At 41.9% G+C, this 23266-nt stretch overlaps 1 protein-coding gene across 1 annotated transcript in view; it reads right to left on the bottom strand.

The window, feature by feature from the left end:
• Positions 1 to 4558: 4558 nt before the first annotated feature.
• Positions 4559 to 23266, bottom strand: part of sema6ba (sema domain, transmembrane domain (TM), and cytoplasmic domain, (semaphorin) 6Ba) — a 147108-nt gene continuing 128400 nt past the window's right edge. Inside the window, exons 15-17 of the mRNA XM_062987555.1 lie at positions 21874 to 21951; positions 21624 to 21682; positions 4559 to 5448 (exon numbers count right to left, since the gene is read on the bottom strand). Coding sequence (XP_062843625.1) covers positions 4559 to 5448; positions 21624 to 21682; positions 21874 to 21951 — 1027 coding nt within the window. The remainder of the gene's footprint in view (positions 5449 to 21623; positions 21683 to 21873; positions 21952 to 23266) is intronic.

The following is a 23266-nucleotide window of genomic DNA, read 5'->3' as shown; positions in this document are numbered from 1 at the left end:
TATATATACAGTGTATCACAAAAGTGAGTACACCCCTCACATTTCTGCAGATATTTAAGTATATCTTTTCATGGGACAACACTGACAAAATGACACTTTGACACAATGAAAAGTAGTCTGTGTGCAGCTTATATAACAGTGTAAATTTATTCTTCCCTCAAAATAACTCAATATACAGCCATTAATGTCTAAACCACCGGCAACAAAAGTGAGTACACCCCTTAGTGAAAGTTCCTGAAGTGTCAATATTTTGTGTGGCCACCATTATTTCCCAGAACTGCCTTAACTTTCCTGGGCATGGAGTTTACCAGAGCTTCACAGGTTGCCACTGAAATGCTTTTCCACTCCTCCATGACGACATCACGGAGCTGGCGGATATTCGAGACTTTGCGCTCCTCCACCTTCCGCTTGAGGATGCCCCAAAGATGTTCTATTGGGTTTAGGTCTGGAGACATGCTTGGCCAGTCCATCACCTTTACCCTCAGCCTCTTCAATAAAGCAGTGGTCGTCTTAGAGGTGTGTTTGGGGTCATTATCATGCTGGAACACTGCCCTGCGACCCAGTTTCCGGAGGGAGGGGATCATGCTCTGCTTCAGTATTTCACAGTACATATTGGAGTTCATGTGTCCCTCAATGAAATGTAACTCCCCAACACCTGCTGCACTCATGCAACCCCAGACCATGGCATTCCCACCACCATGCTTGACTGTAGGCATGACACACTTATCTTTGTACTCCTCACCTGATTGCCGCCACACATGCTTGAGACCATCTAAACCAAACAAATTAATCTTGGTCTCATCAGACCATAGGACATGGTTCCAGTAATCCATGTCCTTTGTTGACATGTCTTCAGCAAACTGTTTGCAGGCTTTCTTGTGTAGAGACTTCAGAAGAGGCTTCCTTCTGGGGTGACAGCCATGCAGACCAATTTGATGTAGTGTGCGGCGTATGGTCTGAGCACTGTCAGGCTGACCCCCCACCTTTTCAATCTCTGCAGCAATGCTGACAGCACTCCTGCGCCTATCTTTCAAAGACAGCAGTTGGATGTGACGCTGAGCACGTGCACTCAGCTTCTTTGGACGACCAACGCGAGGTCTGTTCTGAGTGGACCCTGCTCTTTTAAAACGCTGGATGATCTTGGCCACTGTGCTGCAGCTCAGTTTCAGGGTGTTGGCAATCTTCTTGTAGCCTTGGCCATCTTCATGTAGCGCAACAATTCGTCTTTTAAGATCCTCAGAGAGTTCTTTGCCATGAGGTGCCATGTTGGAACTTTCAGTGACCAGTATGAGAGAGTGTGAGAGCTGTACTACTAAATTGAACACACCTGCTCCCTATGCACACCTGAGACCTAGTAACACTAACAAATCACATGACATTTTGGAGGGAAAATGACAAGCAGTGCTCAATTTGGACATTTAGGGGTGTAGTCTCTTAGGGGTGTACTCACTTTTGTTGCCGGTGGTTTAGACATTAATGGCTGTATATTGGGTTATTTTGAGGGAAGAATAAATTTACACTGTTATATAAGCTGCACACAGACTACTTTTCATTGTGTCAAAGTGTCATTTTGTCAGTGTTGTCCCATGAAAAGATATACTTAAATATCTGCAGAAATGTGAGGGGTGTACTCACTTTTGTGATACACTGTATATAATCAAATATGCATTGTACTGGACACCCCCAATTTGGATGCATTTTACCTTTCTTAAATCCTATAACTGTTACACTAGAAGCCAGCCAATCCTGAGGCTGGACACACATAATGTACTTCTTTGACGAGTGCAGTGCAGCCTAGCTGCGTGTACGGAGGGACACACCCTGACAGCACTCTTTTCTCATCTCTGTGCAGGTGCCATCAATCAGCCAGCAGAAGTCGTAATTGCACCAGTCATGAGAGACCGACCCTATCCGGCTTAGTCCCGCCCATATGAACAACAGGCCAATCGTTGTTCATGCGACCGCTCAGCCTCAGCCTCAATACGATGTATTCGAGATCCCAGCTTTGGTTCCAGCGTGTTCCAGTGTTTTTACCGCTGCGCCACATGAGCGGCTTCTTATCTTTTTAGTACAGTAAAATGTGTTGAAATCAGTGCTTGCGGTAATGGCATGTACGCTCTATTTATAAAAAAAAACAAAACTGACGTGTTCCTTGCTTTAACTGAACCGCCAATTTTTCATTTCTTTTCACAGGCATCTTTTTATGTTAAGTGGTAAAACAAGGCAAGAAGTGCAGATTACATCAGTGAAACTAACACAAAACAAAACCGACCAATAAAACTGGTTATAATACAGTACAGACTGAAGAGTTTCTTTACACTGAATACTCGATGATATTTAGCTCAGTTAATTAACTGTACTTTTCACATTTGGCACAGTTTCCTCAGCTTTACTGTACAGTACATTCGTCCCTCATCTCCGATGAGAACGTAATACTTCAATCTCACCCTTTCTCAGTCACGTCTCTGAGTGCTCCACCGAGTGTCCTTCACACTGAAACGGAAACACAGATGCATTGTTTTTACAGTTCCACACCGTTCCCGGTTTCAGTAAACGTGAGCCGAGTTTCCAGGCTGATAATTCACTGTACAATCACTGTACAACTGTACAAAGACAGAGGATTCACCACGACGAAAGGAAAACGGAACCAGACAGTTCCAGCTTCGGGAGTTTGAATGCTCCGGGTCCTTCGAAGCCTTCAGGTTCAGAGGTTTAAAAGAATTGCTTTAAAAGAAAATCCTTCACATTTTCATTCATTCATGTTTGCCATCCTACACGGACATCCTGTCCACTTAATATTCGTCTCTCTCTCGCTCTGTCTCTCTCTCTGTTTGGCTGAAAGATTTGAGCTACTGGACTAAGTAGCTGTGCCGGGGATTAGCGCATTCTCTCTTCAGTATTTCTTCCACAAAAACAATAAGCAATCACAGTTTGACGTCTCCCTGGGTCAGTTATAACTTTAAAACCACCTCCTTGTTTCTACACTCACTGTCCATTTGTTAGTAATCTACAATTACTAACTGTAGTGTGTTAGCCCCCTTTCATGCTGTTCTTCAATGGTCCACCACAGAGTAGGTATTATTTAGGTGGTGGATCATTCTCAGCACTGTAGTGACAGTGACATGGTGCTGGTGTGAGTGGATCAGACACAGCAATGCTGCTGGAGTTTTTAAATACCGTGTCCACTCACTGTCCACTCTATTAGACACTCCTACCTAGTTGGTCCACCTTGTAGATGTAAAGTCAGAGACGATCGCTCATCTATTGCTGCTGTTTGGGTTGGTCATTTTCTAGACCGTTATCAGTGGTCATAGGATGCTGCCCACTGAGGGCTGTTGGCTGGATGTTTTTGGTTGGTGGACTATTCTCAGTCCAGCAGTGCTGCTTTGTCTGATCCACTCATACCAGCACAACACACACTATCACACCACCACCAGTGCTGAGAATGATCCACCACCTAAATATAATCTACTCTGTAGTGTTCCTGGGAGAGTCCTGACCATTCAAGAACAGGGTGAAAGGGGGCTAACAAAGCATGCAGAGAAACAGATGGACTACAGTCAGTAATTGTAGAACTACAAATTGCTACAATAATCCAGCATTACCTGTGTAAAGACATAGTTTGCTTCATTGGGTGTGGAGAATCCTAAATTTCCACAGACAGGGCATGTAGAAAGGGGAGGAATTCATATCAAAGCCCAAAGTATTAGGATGTCACGTCTACGTTCATGGTCCACATACTTATGGCTGTGTAGTGGTTTTGTACACGATCATCTCAGGCTTATATTTGGTTGGCTGGCCATGAAAACCTAATCTCTCTGCTTCTGAGATGATGTTGATCCTGGACGCCTTCATTTCCCAATACCAGCATGGACAGTTGAATGAGACAGCTCAAGTTTAGCATATACATGATCACCTGACTTGTAATTCTACACGTATTTCCAGTGTTTTTGTGTACATGTTTTAAATAGGCGTGGCTGAAAGAGTAAAACCTGGTAATTTGAAGACAACAGTAATCTTTAGCTCACACCATCCCTGTGCTGCAGAGGGAATTGTCGCCTCTTGCTTTCACCCTCCCAACCCTGACTGAAAATATTTTATTACATCCAGCAGCTCTGAATACGCCAGCACATTCTCCAAACGATGAGAAAGTGTGTGTGTGTGTGTGTGTGTGTGTGTGTGTTTGAGAATATATACGGGCATCGTTAACGGTGCCGCAGTTTGTTGCTCTTCTCTCACGGCTAATAAAGGACCCATAGTGGGAGTTCAGTCGTCTAGCCTGGCACAGCTATGCTTTGAGCTATGAGCCTGAGAGACGGGCATTACCAGTGATTGATAATCTCGTGGCAGGAGGATCACGTAAAGATCGGAATGGTACTGCGGTAGAGAGGAGAGAGAGAGAGACGGCGAGACAAATAGAGAGAGGGAAAAAAATAGAAGTTGGCCAGATCCTGCTGGCTCTGCGATAGATCTGAGGCTTTACGGTCCATACGTTTCCTCCTTTAGCACCTTCTTCCATTTTATAGATCTCATCTTTTGCTCCTTCTGTCTCATTCATTCACTGACCCGAAGGCGCGCGCTCGTTGCCTCCTTTGCCCAGCAGGTGGCTGAAGTCAGCCAGGTCCATGAGGCCGCGAGAGCCGTGCAAAACAGACCGGGCCAGGCTGGGTGGGTGTCCGGGGCCTGCGGTGTAGCGATGCGCGGGGGTCGGCACGGCATGAAAGACGTAGTTCTCGTGTGTCCAGCGCAGAGCCTCACCGCTGTACTCGACTTGCGTGCTGGGCGCTGAGACCACCCTCCTCCTGTCGGGCGAGTCCTGAGGGGTCATCGGGTAGTTGTAGTCACCCGCTGACTTGCGCAGCATGGTGCCTGGGCGCGAACCATGATCACGGTACTTGGAGAGAGAGACGTAGCGCTGGCGTTCAACGACGTCGTCGTGCCGCCTATCTGTAAGGAGCTTGGAGCTGAGAAATATAGCGGAAGGTGGAGGTGGCGGACATTGGGTGCCGACTGAATTTAGATAGGTCTGGCTTTGATCCCAGCTGGAGCCTGAATCCGAGAGGCGCAGCGAGGGCGCTGGGCGTTTCTGCTGCAGCGGCGTCTGCTCAGGCGTAGGTAGCAGGCCTGGGTCTAGATCGCCCGCCTTCGTCCAGCCGTTAGGCATGACGAACAGCGTTTCGCCCTGCGGGCGCGGGCGGTCTGTTACGCTCAGCACCGAGCCGCTGGTGCTCGGTCCGAGCATGCTGCTTCCTTTCTCGCTTTTCCGTTGGCTGCTTGAGGATGAGGAGTCACTGCGAGAGCAATGTCGGTGCTTCTGGCTCATGATCCAGCACACGGCGAGGCCTGAGAGCGCCGCACCGGTGGAGAACGCCGAAACAGCCGCTACAACCAGTAGGTTCAGAGTTACAAGGCTCTCGGGTTCGTCCGTAAAACTCTCCTGCAATAGACCTGCAAGGCAAGGAAAGGCAAAGTTTATTTATATAGCACCTTAAAGCACAACCGGGGTTGACAAAAGTGCTGTACAGGCTCAGTATACTATGTACCATAAAAAGCTTTCAAGGATACAAATACATCTTACAATACCATGAAAAACATGGTACTACAGTTGTTACACCCCTCAACCAGTGTTAAACGCCAACGTAAAAAGATGTATCTTCAGTCTTGACTATGCAGTCCTAAACTGGGAAGGCAACTGCAAAGTCTCGGTCACCTCTGCTCTTGAGCTTAGACCTTGATATTTCCAAAACCTTGGGGCTTTCAGAGGAACTTAAATGATGGTGCAATAATAAAACAGCAATAATACCATTTCTCCCAATTTTCCTCCCAATCTAGTCGTATCCAATTACCCGATTGCATTACGCTTCCTCTGTACTGAGGCTGATCCCTACTGCTGAGTGAGATGAGTGAGACTGCATCTTTTCACCTGCACGAGGCGAGTTCATATGCAGAGCCACAACCTGCCCACATTATTCCAGGCGCCATCGATCAGCCAGCAGAGGTCGTAATTGCATCAGCTATGAGGTCCCTCTTTGGCCTCCCATCCCTGTATGAACAACAAGCCAATCGTTGTTCATATAGCTGCCCTGCCCAGCCCAACCGGATGGCAGAGCTGAGTTTCGAACCCACGAGTGTTTTACCGCTGCGCCACCTGAGCTGCAAAACAGCAATAATACCTTAAAATCAATCCTAAATTTCACTGGAAGCCAATAAAGGGAAGCCAGGACTGGGAGTTTCCCTCTTCCAGTTAAAAGACAGCCTTGCTGGGCCGCTCGGGTGGCGCAGCGGTAAAGTACGCTAGCTCACCAGAGTTGGGTTTCTAGATGCATCGTATCGAAACTCAGCTCTACCTTTCCGACTGGGTTGGGCGGCAGTATGAACAACGTTTGGCTGTTGTTCAGGGGCTTAGAGGTAGAGTCGGAGCATAGGTCCTCATAACTGGTACGACTGCGGCCCCTGCTGGTTGACTGACGGCGCCTGCACAGGGCTGAAGAATAATAACATTGAGGGGGGTGTGACCCTCCATGCGCAGTGTCTCTCGGTGTATGAACTCGGCTCGTGCGGGTGAAAAATGCAGGCGGTACTGACTGCGTGCCGGAGGGGGCGCAAGTCAGTTGAGTGGCGTCCTCAGTCAGCGGCAAAAGGGTCGAATCAGTATAGAGGACACAATCAGGGTAATTGGACACGATTAGAATGTGGATAAAAGTTGGGGGAAAAAAGTGGGAAAAAATAGATAATTAAAACAAACAAACAAAAAAAGACCAATTGTACGCAACGAATGGACGATTGGTCTACGCCCTTGTACTAAGAATTACAGTAGTCCTTGAAAGACCAATAGGTCTTAATCTTAGATTAACACTTAAGCCTGGTTTTTGCTTTGTCAGAAGTGCCTATATACTGTATATGTATGTACAGTGTATCACAAAAGTGAGTACACCCCTCACATTTCTGCAGATATTTAAGTATATCTTTTCATGGGACAACACTGACAAAATGACACTTTGACACAATGAAAAGTAGTCTGTGTGCAGCTTATATAACAGTGTAAATTTATTCTTCCCTCAAAATAACTCAATATACAGCCATTAATGTCTAAACCACCGGCAACAAAAGTGAGTACACCCCTTAGTGAAAGTTCCTGAAGTGTCAATATTTTGTGTGGCCACCATTATTTCCCAGAACTGCCTTAACTTTCCTGGGCATGGAGTTTACCAGAGCTTCACAGGTTGCCACTGGAATGCTTTTCCACTCCTCCATGACGACATCACGGAGCTGGCGGATATTCGAGACTTTGCGCTCCTCCACCTTCCACTTGAGGATGCCCCAAAGATGTTCTATTGGGTTTAGGTCTGGAGACATGCTTGGCCAGTCCATCACCTTTACCCTCAGCCTCTTCAATAAAGCAGTGGTCGTCTTAGAGGTGTGTTTGGGGTCATTATCATGCTGGAACACTGCCCTGCGACCCAGTTTCCGGAGGGAGGGGATCATGCTCTGCTTCAGTATTTCACAGTACATATTGGAGTTCATGTGTCCCTCAATGAAATGTAACTCCCCAACACCTGCTGCACTCATGCAGCCCCAGACCATGGCACTCCCACCACCATGCTTGACTGTAGGCATGACACACTTATCTTTGTACTCCTCACCTGATTGCCGCCACACATGCTTGAGACCATCTGAACCAAACAAATTAATCTTGGTCTCATCAGATTATAGGACATGGTTCCAGTAATCCATGTCCTTTGTTGACATGTCTTCAGCAAACTGTTTGCGGGCTTTCTTGTGTAGAGACTTCAGAAGAGGCTTCCTTCTGGGGTGACAGCCATGCAGACCAATTTGATGTAGTGTGCGGCGTATGGTCTGAGCACTGACAGGCTGACCCCCCACCTTTTCAATCTCTGCAGCAATGCTGACAGCACTCCTGCGCCTATCTTTCAAAGACAGCAGTTGGATGTGACGCTGAGCACGTGCACTCAGCTTCTTTGGACGACCAACGCGAGGTCTGTTCTGAGTGGACCCTGCTCTTTTAAAACGCTGGATGATCTTGGCCACTGTGCTGCAGCTCAGTTTCAGGGTGTTGGCAATCTTCTTGTAGCCTTGGCCATCTTCATGTAGCGCAACAATTCGTCTTTTAAGATCCTCAGAGAGTTCTTTGCCATGAGGTGCCATGTTGGAACTTTCAGTGACCAGTATGAGAGAGTGTGAGAGCTGTACTACTAAATGGAACACACCTGCTCCCTATGCACACCTGAGACCTAGTAACACTAACAAATCACATGACATTTTGGAGGGAAAATGACAAGCAGTGCTCAATTTGGACATTTAGGGGTGTAGTTTCTTAGGGGCGTACTCACTTTTGTTGCCGGTGGTTTAGACATTAATGGCTGTATATTGAGTTATTTTGAGGGAAGAATAAATTTACACTGTTATATAAGCTGCACACAGACTACTTTTCATTGTGTCAAAGTGTCATTTTGTCAGTGTTGTCCCATGAAAAGATATACTGAAATATCTGCAGAAATGTGAGGGGTGTACTCACTTTTGTGATACACTGTATATAAACAGGGCTTATTGATATAACAACCCATTACACTGAAGTGCCAGAAGAAATGGTACAACAGGGGACTGTAGCAACTGGTGGTGGCTCCATAATTGTATGGGGTTTGTTTAGCTGGCATTCCATGGGATTCCTGGTACGTCTACAAATGGTGAACGCTAAGTGTGCCTCCTTTCTGATGAGTTACACCTGTTTATGTCCTGCACTCATTCTAATGGGTTTGGCCCATTATGGTTAGATGAACACTCGTCTGAGTTTGGGTTCCATGGCTTTCATTACCACCTAAGTCACTAGAATACAACAGAATTGTGGAGCATTCTGCAGGAAGTATGGTGTTCATTGCTTATGGAGTCCATGACCCGTATTTCTGTAGTCCTACGCTATAGTGGGGGACCTACCAAGTGTTTCTGGCACCTTAGTGTATATCAACTGGCAATACAGAACTTCAAATTATTATTCAATCAGAGCAAACGTTCACCAGTGACCCTGTTATACTCTGTTATACAACCATATCTCTGCGCCCATGAACCTACTTGCAAGTCTGGACTAAAATAAGTCGGGGCGAGGTGAGCGTAGGTGGCCACAGATTTTATAATAATGTCTCCGTTCAGCTGACTTCATTAACCTTTAGAACATTACCAATTAAAATCCAATCAACCAGGAGAAGTATTGGCATAAAAATCAAACAGTTTTAGTAGGACGGCAAACAGTGTGAACTGCATCTATCAAGTCTGTGAAATATCTTCTCGAATGATTAATCAGAACCGACAACACCAAGATGAAGCATGACAATGGATTTAAATAGCAGAAAAACGCATTAGCAAAGACGTGTCACAGTGCAGCGCTACATCACTAACAGCTAATAAATTAATATATACATACACTGATCAGCCATAACATTAAAACCACCTCCTTTATCAGCTCCACTTACAATATAGAAGCTTTTTGTAGTTCTACAATTATTGACCGTAGTCCATCTGTTTCTCTGCATGCTTTTTAAACCTGCTTTCACCCTGTTCTTCGATGGTCAGGACTCTCCCAGGACCACTACAGAGCAGGTATTATTTAGGTGGTGGATCATTCTCAGCACTGCAGTTACACTGACATGGTGGTGGTTAGTGTTAGTGTGTGTTGTGCTGGTATTCTATTACACTCCTACCTAGTTGGTCCACCTTGTAGATCTAAAGTCAGAGACGATCGCTCATCTATTGCTGCTGTTTGAGTTGGTCATCTTCTAGACCTTCATCAGTGGTCACAGGACGCTGCCCATGGGGCACTGTTGGCTAGATATTTTTGGTTGGTGGACTATTCTCAGTCCAGCAGTGACAGTGAGGTGTTTAAAAACTCTATCAGCATTGCTATGTTCTATCCAATAATACCAGCACAACACATACTAACACACCACCACCATGTCCTGACCATTAAAGAACAGCATGAAAGGGGGCTAACAAAGTATGCAGAGAAACAGATGGACTACAGTCAGTAATTGTAGTACTACAAAGTGCTTCTATATGGTAAGTGGAGCTGATAAAATGGACAGTGAGTGTAGAAACAAGGAGGTGGCTTTAATGTTATGGCTGATCAGTGTATAATGCATCTTTTTTGCACTTAAAGAACTGATAAAGGTAATTTTATATTTACCTTTAAGTACAGATTATATAACAATAGGCCTCACAAGTAAAGTAAAAAGATACTCGTTTAATAAATAAAATGCTATATAAATGAATGATTGATTTCAGCTTCTCCCGTTAGAGGTTGCCACAGCAGATCGTTAATCCACATTTGATTTGCTGGATGCCCATCCTGACGCAGCCCTCCTATTTATCCAGGCTTAGACTGGCACTAAGGGTGCACTTACATCCCCCCTCCTAAAGGGACAGCTTCGTGTAATGCCATGCACATTCTGTATTTGTGAACCCAGCCTGGGATTCAAACCTTCACAACTCAGGCACAGCATGGCTCTTTATCATTATGCAGCACTGGCTATCTGTGGTAATAAATTCACTCACTCACTCACTCACTCACTCACTCACTCACTCACTCACTCACTCACTCACTCACTCACTCACTCACTCACTCACTCACTCACTCACTTTCTTAACCGCTTATTCAATTAGGGTCACAGGGGTTGCTGGAGCCTATCCCAGCTTTTCAATGGGCGCAAGGCACACAGTAACACCCTGGACGGGGCGCCAGTCCATCACAGGGCAGACACACATACACACACATATACCTGACTGTATGTTTTTGGACTGTGGGAGGAAACCGGAGCTCCCGAAGGAAACCCACTGGTAATAAATTAATAATTAAAAATAGGTTAGTAACGTTGCAGTGATATATCACCCGCTTCAATCCACCTACTGAATGCTTTTGGAAGGTGGGAAGCTGGAGAACCTGGTAACAGCTGGAGAAAATCTGTGTCATATGCCATGCTGCATCAATCAAGGTAAGTGCTTAGTATAAACCTCTAACACATTTTATTCTCACTCACTGGCTAATGTGACCATTTGATAATTGAATAAACAGATTTTCTGAACAATCAGTGAAAAATAATTACAAAAATCACCTCCAGCACTAATCACAAATTTGGGTAATGGCGCAATTTAGCCATTTGACGAAAACGTATCAACAAATTATGCTTGCACCTCATTCACCGTTAGGAATAACAACTGTGTATGAATCTGGATCTGAGTCTCTTCAGACTGTCTCTCACCACTTTAAAGTACTGTCAACCATCATCACTTTTCTTTTCACCTCGGTTGGAGGCCTCACTTCACCACGACACATTTTAGGGAACTGCTGAAGCACTATAAGAGTCAACGGAGTATTACATAAGCTCTGTCACCTTTACTGTCATCCTGTCTTTCCACCTATCTTCCTCTTTTATGATGATCTGCTTTTATTACACCTCTAGATACTGAGCTGCTTTATTAAAGGCAAACAGAGAATATTATTGTATCAAAGGGAATAAAAAGAAGTGAAATTTTAAGAACCTTACAGCTGTCCCAAAACAAACAAAAAAACCCAGCAAAAACATGTGGCTTATGGCTACACCACCTTGAAGACGCCTGAGCTCGTCTGATTATAGAAGCTAAGCAGGGTTGGGTTCAGTCAGCACAGGTGGGAGACTGCTTGCGAATACTGAGTGCTGTTTTTGTTAGAGTACTGGACCAGTAATCAGAAGGTTGCTGGTTTAAGCCTCACCACCAAGTTGCAACTGTTGGGTCCCTGACGAGGCCCTTAACCCTCAATTGCTTAAAACTGTATTCAGTCATAATCGTAAGTCGCCGTAGATAAAAGCGTCTTCTAAATGCTGCAAATGTAAAATCTAAATTAATCTTAATAAAATTAAATTAATAAATCTAAAATATAAATTTAGTGGATTATTAATTTATTATTATTATTTTAGTTATTTATTTAGCATTTTTCTCAAATTTAGTGGATTATAAATTTATTATGATTATTTTTTTTAAATTTATTTATTTAGCATTTTTCTCAAATTTAGTGGATTATTAATTTATTATAATTATTATTATTATTATTATTATTTATTTAGCATTTTCCCCAAATTTAATGGATTATTTATTTATTTATTTATTATTATTATTTATTTATTTAGATTTTTTCCCAATTGTCCTCCCAATCTAGTCGTATTCAATTACCCGATTGCATTACGCTTCCTCTCTACTGATGCTCATCCCCACTTCTGATTGAGGAGAGCGAGACTGACACCCCCCCCCCCCCCAACATTGTGCGCAGTAGCCGACTGCATCTTTTCACCTGCGCGAGATGAGTTTATATGCGGATCAGCTTTGTGTAATGAGAGCTGAAAGCAGACGCCATCAGCCAGCCAGCAGAGGTCGTAATTGTATCAGTTATGAGGTCCCTATTTGGCTTCCCACCCTGTATGAACAACAAGCCAATCGTTGTTCATGTGGCCGCCCAGCCCAGACGGATGGCAGAGCTGAGTTTCGAACCGACGAGTTCAAAATGTCAGCTCTGGTGCGCTAGAGTGTTTCACCAATTAACCAATTAACAGGTAACAAATTGGCTTGTGGTCACTCATGCACCCCCCCCCCCCCCCCCCCCGAACCTTCCTTTTTAAAACTGCTTTAAACAATGACAGAAAGAAATATGGCTTGAATCCCAGCCAAGACTCAATGTGACAAACATGGTGATTTATTTTATTTTTTAAAGTGAGGTTGTTCTTTGTTGTGCGGAGGCCGTACGGACAGATCTGCTGGCTCAGAGTCTACTGTATCATGACTTTAACAGCAGTGCAGACTTTCCCACATTGTTCCCATAAATCATCCTATACAGACTGAGAGGCTTCCATTTTTAGAATGGTGTTCTTTTGTCTCCTCGCACATAGTCGTTTACACGTGTATCGATCAGCAATTTACCAGGTCGTGGTTATGTGGAATAGCACCGACGTTCTAATGCAGAGTAAATTGACACAGCAAATCAACAGGTCAGGAAATACAACACATACACTACATGGCTCATTGTCCATTTTATCAGCTCCACTTATAGCACCATATAGAAGCACTTTGTAGTTCTACAATTACTGACTGTAGTCCATCTGTTTCTCTGCATGCTTTGTTAGCCCCCTTTCATGCTGTTCTTCAATGGTCAGGACCCCCACAGGACCACTACAGAGCAGGTATTATTTAGGTGGTGGATCATTCTCAGCACTGCAGTGACACTGACATGGTGGTGGTGTGTTAGTGTATGTTGTGCTGGTATGAGTGGATCAGACACAGCATCACTGATGGAGTTTTTAAACACCTCACTGTCCCTGCTAGACTGAGAATAGTCCACCAACCAAAGATATCCAGCCAATAGCGCTCCATGGGCAGCATCCTGTGACCACTGATGAAGGTCTACAAGATGACCTACTCAAACAGCAGCGATAGATGAGCGATCGTCTCTGCCTTTACATCTACAAGGTGGACCAACCAGGTAGGAGTGTCTAATATAGTGGACAGTGAGTGGACACTGTGTTTAAAAACTCCAGCAGTGCTGCTGTGTCTGATGTCAGTGTCACTGCAGGGCTGAGAATCATCCAACACCCAAATAATACCTGCTCTGTGGTGGTCCTGTGGGGGTCCTGACCATTGAAGAACAGGGTGAAAGCAGGCTAAAAAAGTATGTATAGAAACAGATTACTACTGTCAGTAATTGTAGAATTACAAAGTGCTTCTACTGTATATGGTACGTAGAGCTGAAAAAATTGACATACTTTATTTGAGTATTTTAAAATATTGAACACTTGTATTTCAGTATTTGTATATTCTGCCACTTCTGAAGCAGCCTGAAGTACTGAATCGACTACAATCTCTACTTTTGCTCAATTTCTATCTTTTATCAAGCGTAACATGTCACTTCTCTCCTGCAGATATGTTTTAGATACAGTTTATATTAGCATTTTTATGGAAAACGTTGTTTACTGTTTTTCCCTTCATGCCACTGTCATGATTTATTATGAGGTACAATCTATTCTCAGTCCTAATAGACGTGCTCTTACCATTAAACAGACGCGACCGCCTTGGGCTTTAACAGCATCGGGCTTGCTCTAAGTAATGACACATGCTGTCAAATTACATTTTCGACATTTAAAAAGAAAATGACTTCTGAAGCAGACATTATTAGATTCTTAAAATACCTGCCTTTCAATTCTGCTTGACGTATGAATAAACTATTAGACTTAATATTACTTTACAGCAATACTGAATCATTATTTTTCCTCCTGAATGAAAAGTGTATTCAATGCCTGAATATCTAACAAAAAAGAAGCTACACTTAGCAGCTAATGCGGTCTTATTAAGCTGCTCGGGCTACCACATCATCTCACTTTCAGCTCTGAGGAACTTTTTCATTACTGTGCACAATGCTTTTCTTTATCCAACACACACAATTATGCTTATTAGCCAAGTACCCACAACTTTATAAGCTGAATCTGGTCATCTAATTACTAATCACTGAGTGGTATTGAAAGTTGAGTTGAAGTTGGGTGTGAGGACTGGGAATTTGTGTGTATGTGTGTGTGTGGGGTATTTACTTAAACCCAGGTCCCTGTTATTTGCAATTTAGTTTTTAAACTTGTAGGTCCTGTGACCCTGATCAAGAGAAAGCAGTCATACGGTATTTATAATTACAACGATCAGGCATAACATGACCACCTTCCTAATATTGTGTTGGTCCCCCTTTTGCTGTTGGTCCCCCCTTTTCTATCAGAACCAGCATTAACTTCTTCAGCAAACTGAGCTACAGTAGCTCGTCTTTTGGATCGGACCACACAGGCCAGCCTTCGCTCCCCACGTGCATCAATGAGCCGCTCATGACCCTGTAGCCGGTTTACCACTGTGCCTTCCTTGGACCACTTTTAATAGATACTGACCACTGCAGACTGGGAACACCCCACAAGAGCTGCAGTTTTGGAGATGCTCTGACCCGGTCGTCTAGCCATCACAATCTGGCCCTTGTCAAACTCGCTCAAATGTTCACTTGCTGCCTTATATATCCCACCCACTAACAGGTGCCGTGATGAAGAGATAATCAGTGTTATTCACTTCACCTGTCAGTGGTCATAATGTTATCTATCTATCTATCTATCTATCTATCTATCTATCTATCTATCTATCTATCTATCTATCTATCTATCTATCTATCTATCTATCTATCTATCTATCTATCTATCTATCTATCTATCTATCTATCTAGTCTGATTATGTAATTTGATTTAATCTATGTATTTGTAAGGTCAAGCACCGCTGTTTACACCACTGTTAAAATGCCAGATTTTTGTAATAGCAGAAGTACCAGAATGCCTTTATTTTGTCATATATACACATACAGGTGTACAGTACAATGAAACTCTTTCTGTTTGGAGCTGGGGTCAGAGTGCAGGGTCAGCGTTAAAGCAAGGGCGTTAAAGGTCTTGCTCAAAAGCCCAACACTGGCTGCAAAGCAGAGCAGGGATTCAAACTCTCAACCTTTCAAATGATAGCCCAAAGCTCTACCCACTAGGCTACCACTGTCACTGTACTGTAACTTGTTGATGACTGTCTTCACTGTGTTCAATGGTAGACGTAAAGCCTAGAAAATCCTTGTACCCTTCTCCTGTCTGATACCTTTCAACACTGAGATCCCTATTATACTTTGTAAGCTCTTTACAAACCATAGTTTTTCCTATAAGATGCATTACTAGAAGAGCTGAGCCTTATACTGGGTTAATCAGAGCCACTGTAATTGATGCCAGGTGTCACTGACTTCTATTTAACATGAGTTTGAATGTGATTGGTTCATTTTGAATGCAGCCACACCCCCAATTATAAGAGGGTGCACACTTATGCAACTTTATTATTATAGTTTTGGTCTATTTTTTTTTACATTTATAGTACGTATATATAGTGGTTAATAAATATATAATATTAATTTTAAAAGAGTCATTTACATGTAATAATAAGATTAATATTTTGAATTGCAACCACTTTCTGAAACCTAATGTCTGATTTAATATGTGTATTAGATGAAGCCCTCCTCGGTCATAGCAGGGGTCAGCATAAGTAGAGGAAAGATGCAACTGTGTATTGTGATTGGTTTATTTTGAACACAGCCACACCTCCAATAATAAGAGGGTGTGCACACTTATGCAACTTTATTATTATATGTATATATATTTTTTATTTCTGTTTGTTTTTCAAATGAATTGTACAGATTATAGGTCTCATTAAAGGTAAAAATCAATCTGAAATGATTTATTTTGGTCTGTAGTTGTTAATTAATATGTAAGATTAATGTCGTCAAATTACCTGTTTACATGTAATAATGGGATTCAGTCCCCTCCCATTTTCTCCCCAATCTAGTCATATCCAATTACCCTGGTTGCGTTATGCTTCACCTTTATCAATACAACCCTCCACTGCTGACTGAAGAGCTTTGCAACTGACACACGTCGCCTCCAACACGTGTGCAGTACCGATCGCATCTTTTCACCTGCACGAGGTGAGTTCATATGTGGATCAGCCTTGTGCACGGAGAGACACACCCTGATCAACGCACTCCTTCCAATCTCATCAATCAGCCAGCTACAAGGAGACCCTATCTGGCTTACTACTACCCCACCCCTATATGAACAACAGGCCAATCGTTATTCATGTGGCCGCTCAGCCCTGCCGCATGGCAGAGCTGAGATTCGATACGATGTATTCGAGATCCCAGCTCTGGTGTGCTAGCTTATTTTACCGTTGTGCCACTTGAACAGTTACAGATTTAATAATCTTGTAATCTAAGTAAAATGCCTGTCCTTTGTGTGTATTAGATGAAGCCCTTCTCAGTCATGGTAGGGGTCTGCAGCAGTAAAGGAAAGATGCAACTGGGTAATTAAATGAGGGTAATTAGCCAGCGCTAAGTCAAAAACATTAGCCGGAAACAGTACAGCTGAGATTTAAACTCAGATCTTAGCCGTGATGGATAAGTGCATTAGAATGCAGTAGAATTCAGAGAGGTGTAATGAATACCAATACAGATATTTTAAACTAACCACCAAATGCATTTAAAAAAAATAAACCTGCTTACTTAACATTTGGGATCGTTAGCAAGCTAGCATTAATGATACTATAACTCTATTTAAAACATTAGTTAGCTATTAAACATACTAAGCTATCAAGAGCTTTAAAAAGCAATACATTGATTTTAAAATCAATTTTAAATAAGGAAGCTCATGAGTACGTTTTAAGGATCGGCGCTCATAAGAACCTAGTCTGCTACTTCTTGATTACTCTATTTTTGTGTCTCAGGGCCGAGCAGTTGATTAGAAAAACAAACACTCCAGGCTAATCCACGGTTATGGTCCTGTCTGGGGCAGCATCCATTATAGAAAAGTCCTAATGGAAGCACAGTGTACAGCCTTAATAGCCTGGCTCATTAGCTTTTAATTTATTTTGACAACACTCTTCGTATAAAAAAATCTGCAAACATAATTCAGAGAGATTCTATTCTATTCAGGAAGAAGACTTTAGGCTTATCATTTTGTCATTACTCTAAAATAAAGACATTCTGATTATTTACTGTTGTTTATTTAAATGAGCCAATTATGGAAGGCGGCTTGTTTAAGGATTTAAAAATCACTAAATCTAGAGAATCTCAGCTGTGTTAAATAACTAATAAAACTACATTATCATTACAAATAATCAGTTAAAGCAGTTACAATATGTATCTTATAAAATATTCATAGATAGAAAAAACAGACAGAATAACAACTAGACAGACAGACATAAAAACAGACAGACAGACAGACAGACAGACAGATAGATAGATAGATAGATAGACAGCCAGACAGATATATATAGACAGACAGACAGACAGATAGATGGATGGATGGACTGACAGAAAGATAGACAGACAGACAGATAGTCAGACAAAAAGACAGACAGGCATATATATAGACAGACAGACAAATAGATAGATAGATAGATAGATAGATAGATAGATAGATAGATAGATAGATAGATAGATAGATAGATAGATAGATAGATAGATAGATAGATAGATAGATAGATAGATAGATAGATAGAAAAACAGACAGGCAGATAGACAGATAGATAGACATACAAACAGATAGATAGAAAGACAGACAGAACAACAGACAGACAAACAGATAGATAGACAGCTAGACAGACAGACAGAAAGACAGACAGACAGAAAGAAAAAAAGATAGACAGCCAGCCAGCCAGCCAGATAGATAGATAGATAGATAGATAGATAGATAGATAGATAGATAGATAGATAGAGACAGACAGACAGATAGAAAGACAGACAGACAGATTGACAGAAAAACAGACATACAGACAGATAGATAGACAGCTAGACAGACAGACAAAAAGACAGATAGATAGATAAAAAGTCAGGCTGACAGACAGAAAGAAAAAAAGATAGATATACATACACACAGCCAGCCAGATGGATGGATAGATAGATAGATAGATAGATAGATAGATAGATAGATAGATAGATAGATAGATAGATAGATAGATAGATAGATAGATAGATAGATAGATAGATAGATAAAAAAACAGACAGAACGACAGACAGCCAGAAAGACAGACAAAAAGACAGCCAGCCAGTCAGATAAATAGATAGATAGACAGACAGATAGATAAATAGATAGATAGAAGGATGGACAGACAGACAGACAGACAGATAGATAGATAGTCAGTTAAAACAAGCTTCAGACTGTTCCACAACAAGTTGTACAACTTTTTTTGGAAACGGAGTTGGTACAAGCATAACCCCGACGTCCCACTAATCAAGTGTATATCAGGTCACCATTTCTGAATATAGACCAGGAGAACGTTCAGCAGGAGCACAGTAGGAGAGTTTCAGTCTCTTGCTGATCTCAGAAGTTGTTCCAACCGTTGAGGATATTAGCTCGGCTCTGTAATCACCTCAGCAGGACCTGAGCATGATAACCAGTTACATCCTTCTGCTCAAGCGCCCTCCAAGCTCTGGATACAGATCCCCGCTGTTGTTCTGTTCCAGTTCTAACACTCCTACATGAGATACTGAGATGAATCAGAACGCTCCGACAGATTTGGATCCGGGACAAATCCTAACGTAGAGAAGCTGGACGTGCCGGCTTTGTGCGGCTTGTGTCTTAAACGGGGCTTTGTGGAAAGGAATTTAGGCTTTGTAGGATGTCGAGTGGTTGGTCGAGCCGTCAGAGGGAGGGAAGGAAAAAAAGGACCTAGTCCTTTGATGTAATTTTTGTGATTTTTGTGAAAAATGTAATTTTTGTGCATTTCAGGCCTGCAACACATTCCAAAAAAAGTTGGGACAGGGGCAATTTAGGGCTAGTAATGAGGCGAAAAAACTAAATATTGATGTGATTCCAAACAGGTGACATCAACAGGTGATTGTAATCATGGTTTGGTACAAAAGCAGCATCCAGAAGCAAAGATGATCAGAGGATCTCCAGTTTGTCAACAAATGCGTGTGAAAATGATTGAAATGTTTAAAAACAATGTACCTCAAAGAACGATTGGAAGGGATTTGCATTTTTCTCCCTCTACAGTGCATGATATTATTAACCAATTCAGGGAATCGGGAGGAATTTCAGTGCGTAAAGGCCAAGGGTGCAAGCTTAAGCCGAACACCCGTGATCTTCCATCCCTCGAACGGCACTGCATCAAGTACCGCCACTCAACAATAGCCGATATAACCACATTCGTGAGGGATTACTTTGGCAAACCTTTGTCAATACAGAGTCACAAGCACAAATGCCACTTAACACTTTACTGTGCATAAAAAGAAGCCTTATGTTAACCATGTCCAGGAGCGGCGTCAACTTCTCTGGGCTCTGAGGCATCTAAGATGGACCATCACACAGTGGATATGTGTATTGGGGTCAGATGAATCAGCGTTCCAGGGTTTTTTTTGCAATGCACTTTCCAATATGGCAAACAGTCTGCTGTTCCTACAGATGTTAAAGTCAGCTTCATTTCCATATGTTGTTAACAGCTTGTCATAACTTGTGTTCATAAAAGTGTTCTGCTTTAAAAATCGTGACCCTATCTTTAATTCCTCCAAGGTAATTTGCGTCCCCCTCTTCTATCCTCTTTGCATCTTTCTTTCTCTCCGTCTCTGTCTTTCTCTGTAGTGGCTAATCCATCTTCCCGTAGACTGCTGTCAGAGGTAAAAGGCCTGTACAGGGTTCTCTCATCTAACAAAGGCCTGACAATGTGAACTAAGGTAAAGTGGAAGTCAGACCCTCTGTAATTTTGTTTATTTTGGGTCTAACGGGAGCCCTAGATGTTATGTTGGTGGCACAATAAAATATTGCGAACGTAAAAAGGCACAACCCCTATTTTACACCAGATGTAGCAACCGCCGTGTCGTGTACGATACAGTCCCATGTTAATCACTGGACCCTATCAGACTTTCCCGTGTGAGGCATGAGGTACTGCAGTAGCAGTCTTTTTTGCCACAAGCGAGTGTGTAGTAACGGTCATGGAGGGATTACAGCTTATACTCCATTGTAAAAAGAAGTAAAAGTTCTTTAGGGGGTTTATTTTATGGTTCTTTTATGCCAACCCTCTACCTTTAGTTTATAAGTTATTGCACCATCTAGCAAGCTCTGTATATTTGCAGTTTAATAGCAAAGGGTTCCATTAAACAAATAACAGAGAATTCATGCAGGCAAATCAAGATTTAAATAGTATATATTAATAGTGTTGATTTAAAGGTAAGATAAGCCCGAGGTCCTCAGAAAAATGGCAAGTTAGCTGATCTGCTATCACAGAAATGTTGGTACATTTTCACAGATGAATCACTTGGATTTGTTGAGGTAAACAGAAATATTTAAACTAGAGTTGGCTAATTAGCTATCCATCCATCCATCTATCTATCCATTTATCCATCCATCCATCCATCCTTTTATACATCTATTAATCCATCCATCCATCCATCCATCCAACATATTTAATATATTATTTAGTAGAATGTGGACCATCCATGGGACCATCCATCTATTTATCCATCCATCCATTTACCCATCCATCCATCCATTTACCCATCTATTAATTTATCCATCCATCCATCCATCCATCCATCCATCCAACATATTTAAAATATTATATAGTAGAATGTGGACCATCCATGGGACCATCCATCTATTTACTTACCCATCCATCCATCCATCCATTAATTCATTCATCCATTCATCCATCAATTCATTCCTCCATTCATCCATCCATCCATTTACCCATCCATCCATCCATCCATCCATCTATCCATTAATTCATTCATCCATCCATTTACCCATCCATGCATTTATTCATGCATTTATCCATCCATCCATCCATCCATCCACCCATGCATCCAACATAATATATTATATAGTAGAATGTGGTTTGGAACACAGCCAAAATGTTATTTTATCTTTAAAGCGCCTGGTCTGGCCTGCTTCTATGGGATCATCCGGACATCTGCTTTCTGCATAGCTAGACAAATGCATTTGTTACATATCTCTTATCCATGTAATTTACAGCAATAAATCTTCAACACTTACCATCACAGTCTCCAAGATGTGTGGTGTTTCCATACTCGACGTCCTGCACAAACGGTAACCTGTATAACAACCCGCAAAACAAAACAAAAGAGCTCGAATAAGTTCCTGTTCCCTAAAATTACCTACTGATCATTTAGTGTAATGTCAGCTTCAGAAGAACATCAAATGGTAAATTTATGTACTTATTTACATATTTACCCGGGTTGCTAATAATTCTGGAGCTGACTATACAGTGTATGCTTGGGCTCACCTGGTTCCAGGTCTAAGGAGAGAACATGTGCTTCCTCTGGTCCAACCACAGTAAGGATCTCTCGAGGAGATGCAGTTCCTGCACAGCAAAACAACACAGTAGCTTTATTATTAGCACTAAAAAGGTCAAAACATTAGTGTATATGACATGAATTGTGTATTACATTATTTCACTTCACTTAAAATTATATTTAGCCATAATTTTGTCTTTTAAAAATGCCAGCTAATGCAAATATTTAACCATATATGCAAATATAAAAAGCTATACTTAAAATGTTATTTAGTTAAAGAAAAATCTAAATAACTAAATAACAAACAAAATTCCCAGAAAAGTTAGTAGATTGTGTAAAGCGCAAGAAATTGTTAATTCTCTTAAAACTTAAAAATAAAAAATAAAATCTAAAGATTTCCAATGTTTACACTTTCCGATTTAATTGTGTTGTAAACATGAAAATTTTTTAATTTACCACTTAATTTACATCGTCTTTCCCATCAATTATACTTACTTTGACTGTATATATTGTCTAAGCAACTAAAGCTTAAAGGCATTGTCAAGGGTTCAACAGTAGCAACCTGGCAGTGGTGGGGCTTGAACCAGTGACCTTTCTATAACTAGTCCAGTACATTAACCACTGAGTAATTGTTTTGATACATTTACATTACAGTGACAGTATATATTGTCTAAGCAACTGAAGTGGTGGGGCTTGAACCAGCAACCTTTTGCTTATTAGTCCAGTAACTTAACCACTAGGCTTCAACTGCCTTAAATAATTTGTTTTGGTGGGTAAACCTGTTACATCAATTCAAATAACTTTCAATAACATTTAAATGAATAACTTTAACTTTAATAACATTCAGTTTAGATTATTTAATGCTTTGTGTAATATGTTTGTGGGTGTCTGAGCTTTCGCGCATGCATTAAATGATTCAATGAATCGATGAAAAATAAATAAATCAACAAATCTCTGCTTTTGCATTATCAGCTATTAGCAGCTCAGAATGTGACCTAGACCGGCGTCATTGAAAAGATCCTGCAGCAGTCAGTTGGGAACCGGTAATGCAAACTCACCGGGCGTTTATGTGCTGCCCCTGTGATTTAGGTGTAATCTCGGTTTTAGTCACACACATGCTCTTGCTGCAGGTTTGTGCCCTACTGCAAGGTGAAGTACAACCTAATCTAAAGATAGCGCTAGGAATTTACTGGCCTGTCCCTGCGAGCTAGCTTTAGCACGGGACTGAACTGCATATATATTGGTTTGAATAGACGTTAAAAATGGCTCCATAGGGAACTGCTGCTAACACACGTTGTCCCAAATGTCTCGGCAATTTTCATGAACACTTTATACACTGATCAGCCATAACATTAAAACCACCTCCTTGTTTCTACACTCACT

Source organism: Trichomycterus rosablanca, chromosome 25, assembly GCF_030014385.1.
Source record: "Trichomycterus rosablanca isolate fTriRos1 chromosome 25, fTriRos1.hap1, whole genome shotgun sequence".
Taxonomy (NCBI): domain Eukaryota; kingdom Metazoa; phylum Chordata; class Actinopteri; order Siluriformes; family Trichomycteridae; genus Trichomycterus; species Trichomycterus rosablanca.
Note: the sequence above shows the minus strand (reverse complement) of the source record. Positions and strands in the feature narration are given on the sequence as shown.